Source organism: Apodemus sylvaticus, chromosome 23 (genome assembly GCF_947179515.1).
Source record: "Apodemus sylvaticus chromosome 23, mApoSyl1.1, whole genome shotgun sequence".
Lineage (NCBI taxonomy): Eukaryota > Metazoa > Chordata > Mammalia > Rodentia > Muridae > Apodemus > Apodemus sylvaticus.
In genome coordinates this window covers 26,527,403-26,547,885 of record NC_067494.1, presented here as the reverse complement: position 1 = coordinate 26,547,885, position 20,483 = coordinate 26,527,403, and the positions used below count along the sequence as shown (strand labels likewise).

Here is a 20,483-nt window from a genome sequence, read left to right as displayed (position 1 = left end):
TTTCAGGAGCTTGAGTTACCAGGAAGCAACTGAACGTGACAGGTAAAAAGAAAATTATTTGCTAGGTACTAATTCCAGGACTTCTGAGGAATGACTCCTTATCCATTCCTGGAAAGAGCACTTCAGGGCATAAGCGTGGTTGTGCTTACCTGCTTTCCTTCCAAATGGAAAGCAAAGGAAACGAAGGTCATATTTTGCAAGCTACAAATAGGCATGTCTGGACCAGAGAGTGCTATGAGGGAAGACTAATCATCGATGTGGCCTAGAGTCTCGGGGACCAGTTACTGGAAGGCCCTGGGTGATGGATAATGGACTTAAACAAAGAACAATCATCAACTGTGATAAGCACAGAACTGATAAGACTCTGTTCATAGCATCCTCGTCACTGTGGGACCAGAACCAAAGACTGCACAGAAGAGGCAGCCATAGACAGCAAGAGGAACTCAGAGGGCGGCAATGGGAGGGGGGAAAGAGTGGGCAGGTTGAAAATGAGATCCCAAGGCAGGTGAAGACCACAGTTTTCTGAAAGGTGACCAGAGACCAGGCCCTTGGCTAAGCCTTCCACGTCTATCGCTAACACAAAGAATCCTCACAACTCCCTCTGAAACTTGAGCTCAGAAGGGTTTTAAATAATGGAGCCCATACTAATAAATGAAGCAAGGGCTATTCAAATAACAACAGTCCATATGTCTGCCGCCCCCTTACCCCAACGTGAGTCATATCATAAGCAAAGGGGGATGCATTTGAAGGAGCCTCTGGAAAGCATCCCTTAATGTGTTTCTAGTTGATTCTTAAGTTTTCTGTGTAATATGTGATTAAGAAGGAATTTTCTACAATATCTCAAATCTAAATCTGGCAAGAGTTAAGGGCATTAATCAATTAAGGGCTACCAACCAGAACTAACATGGTAGTCCTGCATTCCTGAAAGCAAGTTAAAACTGACTTGGCATCTGTGGTGGCTGAACCCCAGGCACCACCACCTGTTAATATATAAATGTTCTGGACTAGTAAGAGAGAAGCAGCAATGCTTCTTACCAACTGCGCACCCACTTATCCCAAAGCCTTCAGCATCTGCAGTCTCCTCTCTAACTACAGTCAAGGAAAGACAATGTGCACAACCAAATCTTCCTTCTCTAATCTTTGCTCTAATAAAATGCTTTGAGGACTGCAGGGATGGATAGCTTAGAAGGTAAAGTGCTTGCCCTGCGAGACCTGACTTAGAGTTCCAGAACCTGCATTTTAAAAGTCTGGCAGGGTGGCATGCTTATAATCCCAGAGCTATGGAGGCAGAGACAGACAGATTCCTGGGGATCACTGACAAATAAGCTAGAGGGACCATGCCTGAGGCAGGAAACCTCTGAAATACACACACACACACACACACACACACACACACACATCCCTGTACTCACACACACACACATCCCTGTACTCACACACAAACATCCACATAACCATACAAAGACACAGACAGACAGACAGACAGACAGACACACACACACACACACACACAGAAATCCCTGTACTCACACACGAACATCCACATAACCATACAAAGACACAGACAGACAGACAGACAGACAGACACACACACACACACACACACAGAAATCCCTGTACTCACACACGAACATCCACATAACCATACAAAGACACAGACAGACAGACAGACAGGGACAGACATACATGCATACACACACACACAAACAAACAGAGAGAGAGATCCCTGTACTCACAAACATCCAGATAACCATACAAAGACACAGACAGACAGACAGACGACAGACAGACATAGACATATACACACATAAACAAACACAAACACACACAGAGAGAGATATCCCTGTACTCACACACAAACATCCACATAACCATACAAAGACACAGACACACAGACACACCCCTGTACTTACACACAAGCATTCACATAACCACACACACACATTCCTATTCTCGCAAACATCCACATAACCACACTCACACACAAACCTGTATTCACACATACACACACACCTGTAGTTACACAGACACACAGACATACAGACATACACACCAAACCCATGTACTCCCACAAGCATCCACATAACCATACACACATACCTGCACTCACAAATATCCACATAATCACACTCACACACAAACCTGTATTTGCACACATACACACGCATGCATACACATATACATACACATATACATACACATATACATACACATATACATACACATATACATACACATATGCATACATACACACACACACACACACACACACACACACACACGTTTTGGGCTCTTAGTTCCCAGGTGCCCATTTCCATCTATTGAATTCTTTTGGTCTTATACACTTCAGAATTTGTCCCCTAGCCACTCATTAAACCCCTTGTATTTCAGACATTTGAGGGTCCATAAATGTTACTTGACCAAAGGGCACAGGTGATGCTCTAGCTAAGTAACCAGAATCTAGATGTCCTTCAACAGTTTCTCTCCTTAAAATGAGCAAGACACATTGACCCCAATACAAGATAACCAGATAGCTGGAAATGCTTGTCCTGAGCAGATTTACAAAGAAAAAAAATCCATAAAGAAAACGAAATAAAACTGACTCTCAGGAATAAGCGGCTATTTAGGGCTCTCACTTGTTTGTGGAGTCCAACACAAGCTCACGACCTTTTACAGCAGACTGAATGAATATACGAAAGGGCTGAAAATTACGTCATACCAGGAATAGCTAAGGAGAGCCTCGTCTTTAGGAGGATGGAAATGAACATGAGAGCTACCCTCTCATATTCACGTGGGACCGTTTTGAGAAAGGGCTGATCCAGAGAATAAGGGGAAGATAAACTGCATTAAGACTGAGAGATTCCAGGGGCTGGAGAGATGGCTCAGTGGGTAAGAGCACCAACTGCTCTTCTGAAGGTCATGAGTTCAAATCCCAGCACCCACATGGTGGCTCGCAACCATCCATAAAGAGATCTGATGCCCTCTTTTGGTGTCTGAAGACCGCTACAGTGTACTTACATAAAATAAATAAATAAATCTTTAAAAAAAAAAAAAAAGACTGAGAGATTCCCACAGCAGAAAAACCAGTTGGCAGAGAGGGAGACTGGAAGCCTCCCCAGGCAAGGTTAACACAGAGTGGATACTGCATGTGTGCAAAAAAACCCACGTTGCACACGGAAAATGTTCTAGCATGCCCAGGACCCATAAAACGTCACAAAAACCCTGGGGCTCCTCAGAGCTTGGGCTTCCAGCCTCGCTCTCTGCTCTGGCCATGACCTTCTCCTAGGATGTGTGTACCGTTTCTTAAGAAACTAAGTGTGGGTGCTTCTGTCTTTCTTAGATGGGGTAACAAAATATTCACAGAAGCAAATATGGAGACAGAGTGTGGAGCAGAGACTGAAGGGAAGGTCTTCCAGAGACTGTCCCACCTGGGGATCCATCCCATACAGTCACCAAACATAGACACCATTGTGGATGCCAAGAAGTGTATGCTGACAGGAGCCTGATATAGCTGTCTCCTGAGAGGCTCCTGATACAGGGGCAGATGCTTGCAGCCAACCATTGGACTGAGCACAGGGTTCCCAATGGAGGAGTTAGAGAAAGGACTAAAGGAGCTGTAGGGGTTTGCAGCACCATAGGAGGAACAACAGTATCAACCAAACAGATACCCCAGAGCTCCCAGGGTCTAAACCACTGACCAAGAAGTACATATGGAGGGACCCACGGTTCCAGTCGCATATGTAGCAGAGGATGGCCTTGTCGGGCATCAATGGGAGAAGAGGCCCTTGGTCCCATGAAGGCTCGATGCCCCAGTGTAGTGTAATGAGAGGGCAGAGAGGCAGGAGTGGGTGGGTGGGTGGTGGCATACCCTCATAGAAGCAGGAGGAAGGGGATGGGATGGGGGCTTCTGGGGGGGGGGGAATTGGGAAAGGGGATAACATTCGAAATGTAAATAAATAAAATATCCAATAAATAAAAATGAAAAAAGAAAGAAAGAAAGAAACTGTCTGCATCTGCTATCATCTAAGCATCCCTGTCCAGTTCCATCTTCTAGGAATGAGAAACTGGAAATCAAAGTTGGCCTCCATCGGACTCTGATACTGTATAGAAGAGCATGCCCGGGCTCTACAAAGACAACACACAGGCCATTCTGAGGTCAATCTGGGACATAAAAAAAAAATTACAGATGAGATTTCTGCTACCGTGAACTGCATGCACCCAGGCCTCTGCCAAGGAATTAATTCAGTAATGAATACGTGCTGCAGTCCACTCTGGAAGGCTACAACTCACAACTCACAACTCACAACTCACGGCTCACAACCAACCTCTCCATACTTTCGTACCGACTGCATAGACTGGGGACTGGGGAGGGGCACATGACATGGTCGCCAGTTTATGCACTTGAACAAGCAAGGGACAAAACCTGGGCCAGTGACATCAGAGACCCAGTTTGCTGAAAAGACAAAGCACTGAGAGGAAAATCGACCAAGCCAACATAAGCAGGGACGAGAGTGGGAAGTCTGCTTAAGTGAGTCCTCTCAGCAAAACTGGGCCATTTCTGGACCTTTTTTTCCCCATAGGACATAGTAATGAGTTGTTGAAGTCACCTTGGTCACAGTGTTTTTGTCTCTAGCTGGGGAAGGCTCTTTATTCATTACGGGCAAGTTTAAATGAGCCTCCCACCAAGATACACCCTGGCTATTCCAAAGCCAGCCCTGGAGACACACACTGCCAGATGCGCCTGGCAGCCAACAAGGGCTCAGGAAATGGAAGATCGCTGCTAATACTGACATTAACAGCATCCCATCTCCCTCCCTCCCTCCCTCCTTGCCTGCCTGCTGGCACGATGTGGCCAAAACAGAGGCTGCTGCTCACAACTGTGGGTGTCCTAGTCATACTTGAGGCACCATTAGGAGGCAGAAAACAGACCGAGGGTAAACGAAAAATCGTCTGATACAACCCAAATCCTGATTCCTCTAGCAAAAGTTAGACCATGAAAAGCATATCTTTTTATTTAGGACCCCTGCTAACTAACTGCTAAAGTCCCTGAGCCCTGGGATCTCATTGCAACAGGGAACATCAGAGCAAGCTTAAGGCCAAGCTGAGGGCTTGCTGGGACCAGGCATCCCAGACCCAGCACCTAGAACACATTCCACTTTAACACAGCAGTTCCCAACCTTCCTAATGCTGTAATCCTTAAAGACAGCTCCACACCCGGCAGTCAGCTCCAACATTAAAATTATTTCATTGCTACTTCATAATTGTAAATTTGCTACTGTTATGGATGGTAATGTAAATATCTGACACGCAGGGTATCTGACGTGACCCCGCCTCCCCCAAAGGAGTCAAGACCCACAGGTTGTGAACCTCTGTTTTAAAGGCTCTGACACAGCAAAGGACCAATGAATGCAGTTGAAATCTCTCATTCTAACAATCTTCAGTTTTCTTTCGAATCAGTTGGATAAAAGAGACATTTTTAACCCAAGAGAGGGCATTCAGCTAAACAGAAAGCATCTATTTAGAAACGTGTGATAAAAGAATTATCAAAGAAAACCTAAGTACAAGAATACAAGGATCCGGGGATGGAGACTATGGTGAAAGGAGAGGGAGGGAGGGAGAGAGAGAGAGAGAGAGAGAGAGAGAGAGAGAGAGAGGCACAAAATGCATTATCCTCCTGAACTGCTATTGTAATGGTGAGCAGCGGAAAGAGATTCACAAAGAATAAGGAATTTATCAAAAGCCAAACTGTCGGGGCATAAGCATATGATAGAAGAAGAAATCAGGAGTGCAGGAGTAGACCCCCCCCCCCAACAACCCTTCTCCTGAAATGGATGGGCTTGAGAACGGAAGGGATATTTCCCCACCAGTCTCTAAATTTAACAGAGGGTGAATAAAGTCCCTCAGGGCAATTTAGATGCTTAGCTCTGGTGATCCTGAGAGGTGGAATCTTCCAGAGACTCAAAGCCAGTAAATGAGCTCAGGGCTGAATTTACATAACAATGAGCATGTCTAAATTCGAGTCTGATTAGTGATTAGCGCAAGTTGCGCACACACAGGCAGGCCTGACTCTGGGACGGCTCTCACTTTTTCTTGGCCTCCACATCCACGTGGATCTGTCTCTTCTTTGGTGGGGGAGGAGGAGGCAGTTCCTGCTTCGGCTTCTTCGCCATTCCCTGTTCTCTTACGTGAACGGTCTCCAAAAGATCCTTCTGAGGAATCTGGGACATGCCAAGCTTTGCTACGGCCTGAGTCACCTGAAAGAAAAGTCACGCCCAGCGCTGGTTTTAAACGAGGGCTGAGAGTGATTCACCCAAAATTCTCCCTATAAAAATATACAGTCCACGCCATGCGTGCAGCCACACTCTGTTGGCTCTCAGACAATTCCGCTAGGCCCCGCCCAACAGCTACACTAGGCCCCGCCCAGGAAACAGCTTGTATCCAGAGCTAGCAAGGCATATAAAGATAGACTGCTATCCTTGCCCTGCTCTCCAACTTCTTTTCCTGGTCCCATGTGCTCCTGGCCTGTCTCTCTCTCTCTCTCTCTCTCTCTCTCTCTCTCTCTCTCTCTCTCTCTCTCTCTCTCTCTCTGTCCTTCTCTTCCCCTCTTCTCTGCCTTCACACCTCTGTTCCCATCTCTTCAGGTTCCCACTCCCTTCCCCCACAATAAGTCTTCTTTATACTAGGTCTGTTGCATGGCACGAGTCATGGCCTGCCAAGGTATTCCTGCTGTAATGATACCACTTTATAAAGCATAACATACACCTGTAACCCCAGCACTTGGTAGAAGAGGCAGGAGTTAGAGGTTCGAAACTAGCCAGAACTACATACAAGCGAATGGAAAAGCCCACTTGAGGGGGTTCTGGTGTATAGCTGGCTACGGATTTTAGCTCCGTGTTAGCTATAGCTGTGTCATCTTGTAATGCTACTCCATTTTGCTTAAATGATGACAGTTGCCAAAACCAAAGTAATCTTGTTTCTAGAACTACAGTCACTTGTTTTTCTCGATTCTTGCCCGGGCCACGCCATGGACCTGCAGTGATGGGTGTCCAAAAGAGATGCTGGTTGACGCTTCCTATGTTACCATCTACCTTTTCTTAGCCCAGGACAGAAGAAAACATTTTAGTGTCCTTCCCCGAATCAATCTCTTTCTCCCTGACCCTAGTCTATAAGTAGACAGTGGGCTCTCATTCCCAGACTAGAGCCCCACTCTGCAGCCTTTTCTCCTGAATAAAAGCTTGTACTAGCTACCACTGAATAGCCCATACTCGCCAGCCTTACACCCCAAGACAACTTAATCACCCCAAACAGAACCTTGATATCTGTTCCCAGCATCCCACTCCCTAATCACCACTGCTTGAGGCCACCAAGTTCCTTGTATTCTGCCAGACTCTGCCTGTCTGGCACAATTCATAGTACAGAACCACCATGCATGACTGGCTCCTTCTATCATGACCGTTTTCCTGCTTCAGTCACATTGTATTGATGCCTCATTCTTTCTCACTGTCAATTAACAAAGCGCACTTCAGATATCAGACTGTATTTTCCTGTTCCTGAACACAATCATTTTTTCATGGCAAATAGTATATTATACTAGCCAAATCAAAAAGGTACCTGATTAGAAGAGTCTTCTAGTCTCTGAACCAAAGAATCCCATCTCTGTGTCAGCTCCTCAGAGTCACTGTTCATCTTCTGAGACGCCTTGGGATTATTGAGTAATTGGCCCACATCCTGGCCAATCTCACTCAGTTGGTCCAGAGTCTGCCTCTTCATTTCCATGTCTTCTTTCAAAATCTAGAATGTCAAATATTTTTCAGACAACAACTGTAGAGAATATCTTATGTCTGTATGGATGTGGCACCTGTCAATAACAAATCTAATGGCCTATCGCTGAGGCAGGAAATAGGAGGTAGGATATCCGTGAACAGAAAGGTTTCTGGGACAGAGCCAGGTGGGAGATTGGCCAAGGGAAGACGTGAGGAGACAGAAGCCTGGTACCTGAGGATATGTAACCAGCCATATGGTAGAATATAAATTAAAATAAATGAGTTATTCTAAGTTAAGGTCTAGTCAGAGAAGAATCTAGCTATATGGCCAAGGTATCTAAATATATTTTAATTCTGAGTCTTATTTCTGGGAGCTTGGGGCTGAGAGGAAGAGTCGGGACCTAACTTCCACAAACAAGTCTCTCTCTCAAGAAAGTTTATCTTCCTCAGGAAGTGTAAGTAGGTAGATTCATGATCCAACTGACAGCATGCTCTCCCATTCTCTGTGTTATAATAAAAGGCTCTCCATTCAGTATCATGGCAGGAAGCAATGGAGTGATGGGAAATGAGCTATAATCTGTATTCACTCAAATACATGAACTCTTAGTTATAAAAACTCTAGACATCACAGGCTTACAACAGATGGCAACAGAGACACACTTACAGCCAGACGCCGGACACTGACACCTAGCTCCTTCTGGTCTTTAAAGTTGCTGGTTTGGACTTTATTCAGAGCCTCTTCCTTTTCAGTGAGCCAAGCATCCAGCAGACACTAAGAGTAACAGCAATAGTTGGAAAGATACAAGGTCAATCATCTGGCCATCCAAGTAAGTTACCAAATATCTGATTCACATTTGTGACGTCACATTTAGATCAGGATAAAGAGAACCTCAAATATCTAAGTTTAAGAACTAGCGAAAGCATTAACCTCCTACAACTTATAACAGATTAACCACTCATTAGTTCTAAACTATGATAACTCGTAGGGTATGGATAGGGTTTAGCGTGTCCTGAAAGGGCTCCTGTGCGGGAAGAGCATGATTCCCAGTGTGGCAAGAGAGAGGCTGGAATCTGTAAGATGTAGAAGCTAGGAGGTCTCAGATGGTGCTGCCCTCTGAAGAGAGAGAGGCTGTTCTTTTGGGGCCTCCATAAGTTCCTGAGAACCACTGTTACAGAAGAGCAACGCTGACCCCTTCCTGACCTCTGGCTTCCTGTGTCATCATGGGACCTCTCCCTTAGGTGTATACTCCTATTGCGATGCTAGTTATTGTGATGTGACCGACAGGCAGGGATTCCTCACCAGAGCTAGCACCATACTCTTGGATGTTCCCACCTCTAACCTTGAATGAAGCAAGCCTTCAGGACTGTGGGTATAACTCAGTGGCGGACCTACCAGTGCCCATCGTTAGTAGAATATAGTCATTAAAGAATATAAATAAGCCTTACCTCACTCAGTCTCTAGGACATCCCCCGCCCCCATGGAAGGGGAACTGGGTCTTGCTAGTATATCAAGCTGGCCTTGAACTTGCAATCCTCCTGTCTCCATCTCATGAACACGAGGGACCCACAAACATGTGATACCAAACTTGGCTAGGGATTTTATTACAGTAGGAAGAAATTATCCCATATACCAACTAACCCTAGATTTCAACAAAGTGGGTAGATAAGGGATACTAAATCCAATTATAATGAGCTTTTTTAAAAAGTCATATTAGAACTCTAGGTTTAAATCCATAGGAAACTTGGAGATTTTCTTGTCCCTGCTGCTCATTTTAGAGGAGACAATTACATGTTGGGGTCAGTTAGCTAATAAATAGCTGAGCTCGGTCATAAACTCCTATCCCTACATCAACAGTCGGTCCACAGCATCAGGGAGGAAAAGTATGCAAATGGTCAAAGTTCAAAAGCAATTACATTAAAGGAAGAAGGATAAAGATGGCCCAAGGCCAACAACAAAAATATTTAAAACTCGCAGCCAAGAGTATGTGTTCTTTGGAAGATGGTTAAGGGATGGACTGAGATGCCCTTAAGACTGCCCCACCCCCACCTGCCCGCAAAATAATGCGCATTACACGGCTTTTCTGTATAGCTAAGGGGCAAAGGGTTAGTTCTGGACTTGGAATGGGAAGAATTCTTTCTCAGTTGTCTAATTAATCACCTTATTTACAAGCTATTCCTTACCTCAGTAGCCTACCACCACTGCCCCAATAAAGAAAGAAATGAAGATTAGAAAAATAAAAGACAAATGCATCCTATCTCCTGCCTAGCAAAGGTGGTAAGATATGCATATAAATAGCCAAGGAGTGAAACAGAAGGTGCAGACATACCTCCCACCCCTCTCTCTCTCTCCCCTCCCTCCCTCTCTATCTTTCTCTCTCTAAGAGAAAATTTTCTAGCAGCAGACAATAATGAATAGATGGCCCATTTAAAATTTCAAGTGATGGGCTGGAAAGATGGCTCAGCAGTTAAAAGAACACTGGCTGTTCTTCCAGAGGTCCTGAGTTCAATTCCCAGCACCCACATGGCAGCGACAGCGACAGTGGACTCACATAAATCAAACTTCAAGTGATACAGTTGGTTTCTGAACATACTTTTTAAACTTTAAAGTTATTTCCAAACGCTAATACAGCTTCTATTGCTGTGATAAAACATCATGGCCTGGGTTCTTTCCAGCATCTGGCAATTATAAATAGGGCTGCTATGAACATAGTAGAACATGTATCCTTATTACATGGTGGGGAGTCTTCTGGGTATATGCCCCGGAGTGGTATAGCAGGATCTTCTGGAAGTGAGGTGCCCAGTTTTCGGAGGAACCGCCAGACTGCTTTCCAGAGTGGTTGTACCAATTTGCAACCCCACCAGCAGTGGAGGAGTGTTCCTCTTTCTCCACACCCTCTCCAACACCTGCTGTCTCCTGAATTTTTAATCTTAGCCATTCTGACTGGTGTAAGATGAAATCTTAGGGTTGTTTTGATTTGCATTTCCCTAATGACTAATGAAGTTGAGCATTTGAAGAGTGGATGCAAAAAATGTGGTATATCTACACAATGGAGTACTATTCAGCCATTAGAAACAATGAATTCATGAAATTCTTAGGCAAATGGATGGAGCTAGAGAATATCATACTAAGTGAGGTAACCCAGACTCAAAAGGTGAATCATGGTATGCACTCACTAATAAGTGGATATTAACCTAGAAAACTGGAATACCCAAAACATAATCCACACATCAAATGAGGTACAAGAAGAAAGGAGGAGTGGCTCCTGGTTCTGGAAAGACTCAGTGAAACAGTATTCGGCAAAACCAGAACGGGGAAGTGGGAAGGGGTGGGTGGGAGGACAGGGGAAGAGAAGGGGGCTTATGGGACTTTCGGGGAGTGGGGGGGCTAGAAAAGGGAAATCATTTGAAATATAAATAAATTATATCGAATAAAAAAAAAAAACATCATGGCCAAAAGGAACTTGAGGAGGAAAGGCTCCATCTCTCAGGGCCACAGGGCAGGAATTACAGCAGAGGCCATAGACTCTACGGCAAAGAGGAATGCTGCCCACTGCCTTACTCGCCCAGGTTCGGTCTGCCTGCTTCCTGCTATAACTCAGGACCACCTGCCCCAGGGTGGGAAGATGGGGGGGGGGCTGCCCACATCAATCATTAATCAAGAAAATGTCCCTACACACTTGCCTACAGACAAATCTGGTGGAGACATTGTCTCAACTGTGGTTCCTCTTCCCCAATAACTCTACCTTGTGTCAAGGTGACAAAAAACAAACAATAAGCAAAACAGAGCGGTAGAAAAGTCATACCAGTGTTTTTCTGACAATGACTGATGCCAGTGATTATTACTGAAGAAAAATATTTAACTACTGTATGAGATGCTTTGACTTGGATGTAAAGTTCCAGGGTAATATACACATTGCTAAAATGCACCATCCATATGTCAGGAAGCAGAATAAATTATATGATTGTTTTGGTGTGTGTCTGTCCCGAAACAGAGTCTCTTAACCCAGACAGGCCTCGGACTTGCTACGCAGCCGAGAACAACGTTGAATTTCTGATCCTCCTGCTTATGTCTCGGCATACAGAGTTAGGTTGTGGTATACACCACAACACCCACTTTATGAGTTACTGACAGTTTAACCCAAGGCTTCACATGCATCAGGCAAGTACTCTCCACCAGAACTGAGTCACATCCCCATTATGTAATCCCTAATTTAAAGACGAGGAGGAGGAGGGGATGGGGGAGGAGGAGGAGGAGGATCATCAGCCACCATGCTGATTAATCATTTAGGTTTGGACAGATTTTGGAACAGTATTTCAAATAAACTATCTGCCTCTGCCTCCACAGGGTCTCACCCATCTGGTTCCTGACCCCATGCAGAGACCAGAGCTGCTTTTTCTGGATGGAAGTGCCACAGAGTCAAGATGGACACTGTGGGAACCTTGAGTCTGCTCCTTTTCTAGGCCACAACTGCTTGGCACTGGGGAGAAATTGTTTACTTCTTTGCGTTCTGTTTTGATAACAACTTTTATGTAAAGCTAAAAGGTGAGCACAGGGTCAGCGAACCAAGAGAAAAGCTGCACAGACAGCTCTGCAGCACAGCACCACGGAATGCTTGTTCAAAGGCAAGGCTAGGAAACCAATTTTCTCATTAGTTTCATCCTGTATGCTGGTTAAACATTAAGAGGAAGATTATAATGTAATGTTCACAGTGTGTGGAGGATATTCCTGTACCCTTTATTTACTGAGCGCAAACTGTATGCTGGGAATTGTGCTGGTACACAGTCAGACAGATCACTCAACAAAAACCCAGGAGTAATTAAACCATGAAAAGTAAGCCCAGACAGGAAGCACTAACATTATAAATAGTGAACAGAAATTAAATTATTATTACCATGGAGCCTTATACCCTGATCTTAATGAATAAGCTGCAGAAATGGATATAACAGAAACTTGATTTTCAAAATAACAAATTGGGGACTGGAAATGTTGCTGGGCTGGTAGGCTTCGTGGCTACCATGTACAAGAAGGTCCTGGCTTCTCCCCCAACTCCACAGGAATCCCGTATGATGCCGCCTTTCCAAGGTGGACACAGAAAAATGAGGATCTCAAGGTCATCCTTAGCTACGCAGTTAAGTATGAGGACAGAATAAATAAAGTAAACCAAAAATATGTAAGCAAGCAAAATAATTAATGAATTGATGAATTAAGCAGCAGTCAATAATGCATTGACATTTGTATAAAACTTAAACTGATAGAAATGGTCAGACTACTTGTTTTCCCTTGGTTTTTATTTTTATTTTATTTTTAATTTTTGAAGTGATTTGCAAACCACTATTTCCAAATTTCAAATTAAGGCCTTCCAAAGGAAGAGAGGAGCATAGCTAGCTGGTCTTTGGCTATTTTGTGAGTTCTTCTTTCTTCCACCCTCTTCCACCCCTTCAAACCCTTCAACCCCATAGTAGTAGATAGGAGGGAGAAAAGAATAGAGGGAGGAGAGGAATGAGATCTACAAACAAAATCGGGGACCAGAAAGGGGCAATGTTATCCTTAGACCACTTCCTGCTGACGACTGTGCGGGTGCCAAGTTCTTTGATGTTGGGATATCTAATTTCCTTGTGCTGTTTCCTCTTCGTGCAGAACTAACTTTGACACCAAAAGACAATAACCCAACAACCCTCAGGGCCCCAGGACTTATACACCCTCTGAAGAGTCCACAGAATTACAAAGGTCACACAATCACAGAAACTATATCTGCAGCTGGCAAAATCATGGCCCTCTCAATGCACAAGGCAAATCATAATCAGCTACTGGGGGACGGGGTGGGGAGACAACCTGGGATGAAAACAAAAACATATTCTAATAATATTTCTGTGCTTTTTAAAGACGCCAAAAATTCCAGAATTCTGACTAGGAAAGATGGCAGCCATATTCCACAGCTATAATGTAACTATGGGCTCCGTGTCACTCTGTTTTGTCCTCGATGGGCGGTAGCTGCGTTTCATACCTGTTCTTCCAATAATTCCTGCCACAGAATATTGATTTCTTGCAACCTGTTCCAACGTTCTTCAGTCCAGCGGCATACGGCTGTCCAGCGCTCACCCAGTTTCTAGGGAAGGGAGAAGCAGCCTCTGTCAGCCCAGCCAGGAGACACAATGACTTCAGTTCTCCAAAACACCAATTTACAAAAAATACTTTTAAGTATATATATGAGGGGAAACAAACCTAGCTTTCATAGGATAGAATTATATAAATTCCTCAGAGATGAGAAAATAAAACAACTAGAATTTCTGTTCTTATTTCACTGTAAGGTTTATATGGGAATACAACATTTCACATATATTTGCAAATTGGGTATATGTGTCTGAGGGTTGTTTTTTTTTTTTTCCAACCACTGCTACAAACGAAATCTACATTTTACTTTCTATACTTCAAACCTTCCAGACTATGGCTGCCTTCACCAATTCTTCAAGTGACTGTGCTGGGGAAAACCTGGGAATCACTTGAATGAGTTGCTGTGCTTTTAAATCTTGTTAACATTATGCACAAGGGAGCAGGATAACAGTCTCCTGCCTTCACTTCAAGGGCTTGCATGAAGCAAGGAATACCCAACTAAGCCTGAAAACACATAATGAGGAGACCTAACTGGGAAGTACAACCAAAACCAGCTGTCATGCTTTGTGCCCCATCCCACCGCACCCCACCACACCCTACTGCACCATAAATTCAAACAAGAATTTAATTCAAAAAGATCTGCATGATTAGTATCAAAGAGGTGGAAATTTAGCTTTGTTTCTGGTTTGGGTGGGGATTTTTGAGGTTTTTTGCTTTGTTTTGTTTTTGTTTTGGGGAGATATTGTCTGTAAATCAGAGCATGAAGGTGTTCCCATCATGATCAATTCTAATGGATTAGTAAATTAAGGCAGAGATACTACACACACATACACACGTTCCTGTTCTATTTGACATAACCAAGGGAGAACATGTGTCAGGCTGTCTCAACTGCCAGCCTCCAAAACTGTGAGTTAAGTAAACTTTGTTCTCTATCAAGTAGGCTGCTTCAGGACCTTCATTACAGTAACAAAAAGATGATTAAAAGAGTCCACTTTTTTATACCCTTCTGTACAAACAAGGACACACAGAAAGATCAAGTTCATGGACCTGGACCAGAGAGAGGATCTGAAGGGCATCCTACTTGTCAAGGTCTTACCTGTAACTGATCTTCCAGAAGAGCTGTGGCACTCTCCCCGCTGTTTTCATCCACAATCACCACCATGTGAGTTAAAGAATTTACCTTCACCTGTTCAGCTTCAAGGTCATTTTGCAAACTCTAGAGAAAAGAAAAGAAAAGACAAACTATGATATCTGCTCTTCCTCATTTACCTATTTAAAAATCCGCTTCTTTCAATAGTAATTAAGGAACCTAATGAGGCATTGTATTGCCATTCCCAATCATTATCCTAAGTACTACACTAAAGATGGCATTTTCAGTCCTAATTCTTCACAAAAACAAAAGAAGATGAGGAGAAAGAAGAAGGAGGGAAGGAAGAAAAGGAGAAGAGAAGGAAAGTTGGTGTCTATTCTAGGAATTAAAATAAAAAATACGTCCATATGTGGATATCCCAGCACTCAAGAGGCAGAGACAAGAGGGCTGCTGTGAGGACAATGCCATCTTAGTCTACATAGCAAGTTCCAAGTCAGCTAGGAATACACAGTGAGACACTGAAAAGGAAAAAATAAAGACAAAAATGTAGAACTGACTAATATAAAAACCCAGAGTTTAAGCAAACAGAAGCAATGGTCATGTCCTGTAGCTCCATAAGGTGCAAGATGAGGAGAAGACTGCATGACTCATCAAAGCTATTCTGATTAGCTCCCCAAGAGAGCAACCAAGAGCAAACATATGGCCGCCTTCACTTCCCTCTTCCACAGGAAAAGAGCAGTCATTAGGCATCTGTAGAGAGTAATTGGTATAAACAGTAGCAATAGTATGGGGAAATGCCTCTTGGGTAGTGTTTCATTGGGTAGCCCTAAAGCTTTAGTAATCAGCTATCTAGCTGTTTCACTGATCAACAAAATTCTACCTTTCTTCTACTTTGAAAGCTGAACCACTCATCTCGGGACCAAATCACACTGTCCACCATAGAGTGGTGGGCACCCCATGCTCTTCTGAAAAGGGGTAACAGGCTTCCTGACAGGACTAGGTATATATCCTAATCCTAATTAAGTATGTATTCCTGTTCGTTTCTCCACCCAGACTGCGCATCAATGACCACATGCTCAGGCTCTCTTGCACTTGCGGGTCCAAAACCACCCTTGCCAAATGTGACAAATGTCACACACCTTCAGAAGAAAGACATGGACACGTGTGCCAAGCTATCACTTTCCAAAATGTCAGCTCCCAACAAACACCTCCCGAATAAAAGCCAACATGGAAGAGGTAGCCCAACTCCACACCAAGAGAAGCCATCAGGCCCCGAATCGGATCCGAGATCCGAGCTGCCTTCTTACACAAGGAAGTGGAAAAGGAGCAAGAGGCAAATTTACTTTATGTTCTTCCAGAAGCTTCTGCAGGGACGGCAGGTCATCACCCAGGGGCAGGCTCTCCATCTTCTGAATGCGCTCTTCCGTGAGGGTCAGCCAGCCAGAGAGCTGCTGCAACTGCTTCTTCTGCAATTCCATCAGAGCATCATGCAGCCTGGCCAGGGGGACAGAACATTATTCCCTCCAGCCTGTTCCCTGGCACGGGTACCCACTCCCAGCACCAGGGAAGTGGGGGCAGGAAAACACACCCTTGCCTACCTAACCATCCAAGTAGCAGAGAGTCCCTCAGTGTGGCAACGGAGGGGGAAAGCTCTGATTTTATTCCTAACTGGAGTTCATTAAGGGCAGTCAGGAATATAAATAACAGCTGCCTGTATTCAAACCAGAATCATTGTTTCTACGCTCAGGAATTCCTGCGTATTAAATTGGTGGAAACGGTACTGGAATGCGAATCACAACATGGAAAGTGAAATGGACCGTGGTATAACAGTGCTCTTAACTGTCACAGACCACCAAACAGTAGGTCTGTGGCGTACTGTCCTGTGGTGATCTCCCGTCCGTGCCTTGCTGATTTTAACGCTACTGCAAAGAACCAGGTATCTGTGCTGGTAAGTTGAATCTGTCCACTAGTTAGAACAGTAAGACAGCCTCAATGAGGGGCTGTCTAAATGAAGTTGGCCTGGGGCCATGTCTGTGGGCAACTGTATTGATTAGCCTAATTGACAAAGGAAGGCTAGTCTGAAATCAAGCAGCACCATTCCCTGCTTGGGGCCCTGGACTCTGTGAAAGTAAAGAAAGCTAGCTGAGTGCTAAGCATGGGCACACTCATTCCTTCTCTGTTCCTCACAGTGGCAGTGATATGACTACTAACTTTAAGCCCCCGCCCCTGTCAGGTCCCCAAAATGAGACTGAAACCTGGAATTGTTAACTAAAATAAAGCCTTTCTCCCCTTGAGTTGCTTCCCCAGCCCCCAGGGCATTTTATCAATGCAACAAATATAAAATTATGATATCACCCATGCAAAATATAATTTCCCCTCTCACCACCCTCTGCATGCCAACTCTCTCCTATGATCTTGACCAAGGTGAGACTCAGAGAACAGTGGAAGGCTCGCTCTGTACCGATCGTATCTCCAGTCCCACAGGGCTGCACTAGAGCATCACTGTGCACTGTGGTCTGTGGTCAGGCTGAGTTCCTTGGGCCCCACTCACCGGGACTGCCTCTCCATGCTCTCCACCCGGAGCGCCTCCCATCTTGCGTTCAGCAAGGTCATCTGCTCCTGAATCTCAAACTCCTCCTCATCCGACAGAGTGCCTTGTGTCATCAGTTGGTTGCCAGCCTGCAGGACACTCCCCACGCTGCTCTGGTGCGAGGTCAGCTCCATCATAAAAGTCTAGCAAAGGAGATTGTGGTAGTCGGTGAGTCACTTGTTACAAAAACATAAAACACAAACTTCTAGTGTATAACCTCAACATCAGTGACACAGAGAAAGTAACCTGTAGAGAGGGAAGGTAAAGGAGACTTTCACGAGAGATAGTAAGCTATGAAATGAGAACGTGGCAATAAGTATAACTTAAAAGAAAACTAGATCAAAGAAAGCAATGTGATAGATAATCCTTGATTTAAAAAGTTTTGCCATTGCTTATTTGTGTGTGTGGACTCTCATTCACATGTGAATATATGCGTGTGTATGTACACACACCATGTTCGGCATTGCAACACATATATGGGCAATCACGGAGGCGAATCATAAGAGGTGAATCTCTCATCCCATAAAGTGAGTTGCAAGTAATGACCTTGGCCCATCAGATTTGCAGCAAGCACCTTTACCAGCTAAGCCATCTCTGAAGTAAATGATGATTATGTTGTTAATGTATCATAAAGGTGGAATTAGGAATAAAATAAAATAGTGAAACAAAAACAAAAGATGAGCTGCCAATGGAATGTCGACTTTTCAAATATTTTCAAATCCAAATAACATCACTCCAACACACACACACAACACACACACACACACACATACACAAACACACACACACACACACACACACACACACACACTCTCTCACACACACGAGCTTGCTTAAAGGAAAAGAATTCCCCTTAATCATGATTCTATCTCTAAATGACAAGTAGCTCCCTTAGATGAAGCTATGCAGGAAACATTGGATAGAACACTGTTGTTAATCAGACAACAAATAAAAATAATGGCCTTTAGAGTAGAATGAGAAACCTAACAATTTTGGATACCAGTTGGCTATGTTGATTTTCAACTAGAGCTGAATTCTTCAAAAAGGAACAATGTTCGACACTGATTTGATCATCAGTTCTAAAAAATACACAAGTCATCACAAGATTGTATCCGGAATCTGATTCCCATGAACTGTTGATCACTCCAGTTTTCTAAGAAAACCCATTTAAATAACTCAAGCACTACATCTTGACCTTTTCTATAGAGCAGAATTTGGTAATCATCAAGGGGATGGTGAAGTCACTCCACCTACCCCCATGCCTAAATATCAGGCCCTTCCCTGGAAAAATATGGCTCTCAGCTATAGATATTTACTTCATGAGTAGCAAACTGTTCTTTGACTTCTTCAACATCGTCAGAAATGTCGTCTTGCTCCTGGAACGTGTCCTCCGCAGACAGCAGCCACGTCAGCACTTCCTCTAGCGCTATCTGGTAGCTGTCCAAATCCATGTCCACCTCAGTGACGGTGCTAGGGGTCTCAGCTCGGGGACTCTGGCCTTCCTCTGCCAGCACTGGACTCTGGGGAAACAAAGCCAGAGCAATTATGAAGACAGAGATGCTCCCCAAGAGCACAACATCTGGAGAAACCAAGGCAGGGACCAGGATCTCAGGAGACAACCCAGTTCTCATGAATTAATCAAAGGGCACTAACGGCCCAAGAAATACAAATAGGATACATATGCAAGCACCACATTGGAGGAGTCAGGGAGAGAAAAATATCCCGCATGAGTCACTGGACAAAAATAAAGCTCCAAATGCCAGTATTTGACTTCACAACATAGAAAATTTTGCTGGAGGACAAAAACCATGCTGGCCCTATAACAATGGTTGTGATTTACAGAAAAGGAGAGCCTGGCACTCTGCTTTGACCCCTGGTTAAAACTCTTTAAGGACCTTGCATTCTAGACGGCGTATTAAACAGTGCACATACAACCTGTGGAATGGATGGGATTTCACGTCTCATCTTTTGAGGTAACAGCCCTCTAGTTTATGAGCTGTTTTGTTTTGGGGATATGGTTTGAGGGTTAGGGCTTGTAGGCTATGTCAATCTTTTTCTAAATTATTAGTTTCTCTTTATGAACTTAATGATCTTGTCATCAAGCCTACTGACTCTGCTGTTCTTTTGTTTCCATTCAAAGCAAAACTTCTTCAAGATGGGTGTAAAATATCCCACACGTACATAAATAAAGAGAACAGTAAAAGCCATGCTTACACGTGTCACCACTAAATTCTTACATTCTGTTTCAACATCATCTCAACATTTGCCCCCAAATGACTGAAAAGTTGGCAAAGCCATTTTCCCAGACTTACTGTTAAGAGTAACCATACAATTAGTCAATCAATTAACATGTTTCTGATAACAGCTATGCCAGCAAAACACACACCAACTAGAAACAAGAGGAGCCATGGATCACGTGTTTCTTCCAGAAGCTTCTCAGTGGCTTTGCCAGGAGCTGACCTGTCATAGCTTCTGAAGTTCTCCATCCCAGGAACAGAACACAATGGCTGCCTTCCCAGTTCAGTGGCCCTGCCCATCTGCAAGCAGTGAACCTCCTGAACATCTTTCTCCCTTCTTTTGATGTACTCTAAGTGATATAATCTATTTCTATTGGATTAAAAAAAATCTAGATCCTATAGATATTTTATTTCTAGTAAAACTCTCTTCTAACTTCCTGCAGCAATAACACCTCTTGTATCTTTAAGATATATCAAACCATACCCACATTTAAACACTAATTTATTTTAACCTAAAACTTAAAACACCACCACCACCCCCAGAGTCCATGAACCTAAGTACCCCAGCCAGAAACCTGGGTGATAGACTTAGATATACACACCGCTTTCTTTCCTCTCCCATGGTTAATCTGCAAGCTAGTCCTACCTTCAAAGTTCAACTCAAATCCATCCAGACCTTTCCACTTCTACA

At 44.0% G+C, this 20,483-nt stretch overlaps 1 protein-coding gene across 5 annotated transcripts in view; it reads right to left on the bottom strand.

Moving 5' to 3' along the window:
* Utrn (utrophin) overlaps positions 1 to 20,483 on the bottom strand; it is a 508,244-nt gene that overhangs the window by 358,536 nt on the left and 129,225 nt on the right. For all 5 annotated transcript variants that reach the window (XM_052169847.1, XM_052169848.1, XM_052169850.1 and 2 more), the window contains 8 exons: positions 18,872 to 19,075; positions 17,517 to 17,698; positions 16,309 to 16,459; positions 14,972 to 15,091; positions 13,769 to 13,870; positions 8,428 to 8,535; positions 7,612 to 7,791; positions 6,085 to 6,254 (listed from right to left, as the gene is read on the bottom strand). In XM_052169847.1, coding sequence (XP_052025807.1) covers positions 6,085 to 6,254; positions 7,612 to 7,791; positions 8,428 to 8,535; positions 13,769 to 13,870; positions 14,972 to 15,091; positions 16,309 to 16,459; positions 17,517 to 17,698; positions 18,872 to 19,075 — 1,217 coding nt within the window. The remainder of the gene's footprint in view (positions 1 to 6,084; positions 6,255 to 7,611; positions 7,792 to 8,427; positions 8,536 to 13,768; positions 13,871 to 14,971; positions 15,092 to 16,308; positions 16,460 to 17,516; positions 17,699 to 18,871; positions 19,076 to 20,483) is intronic.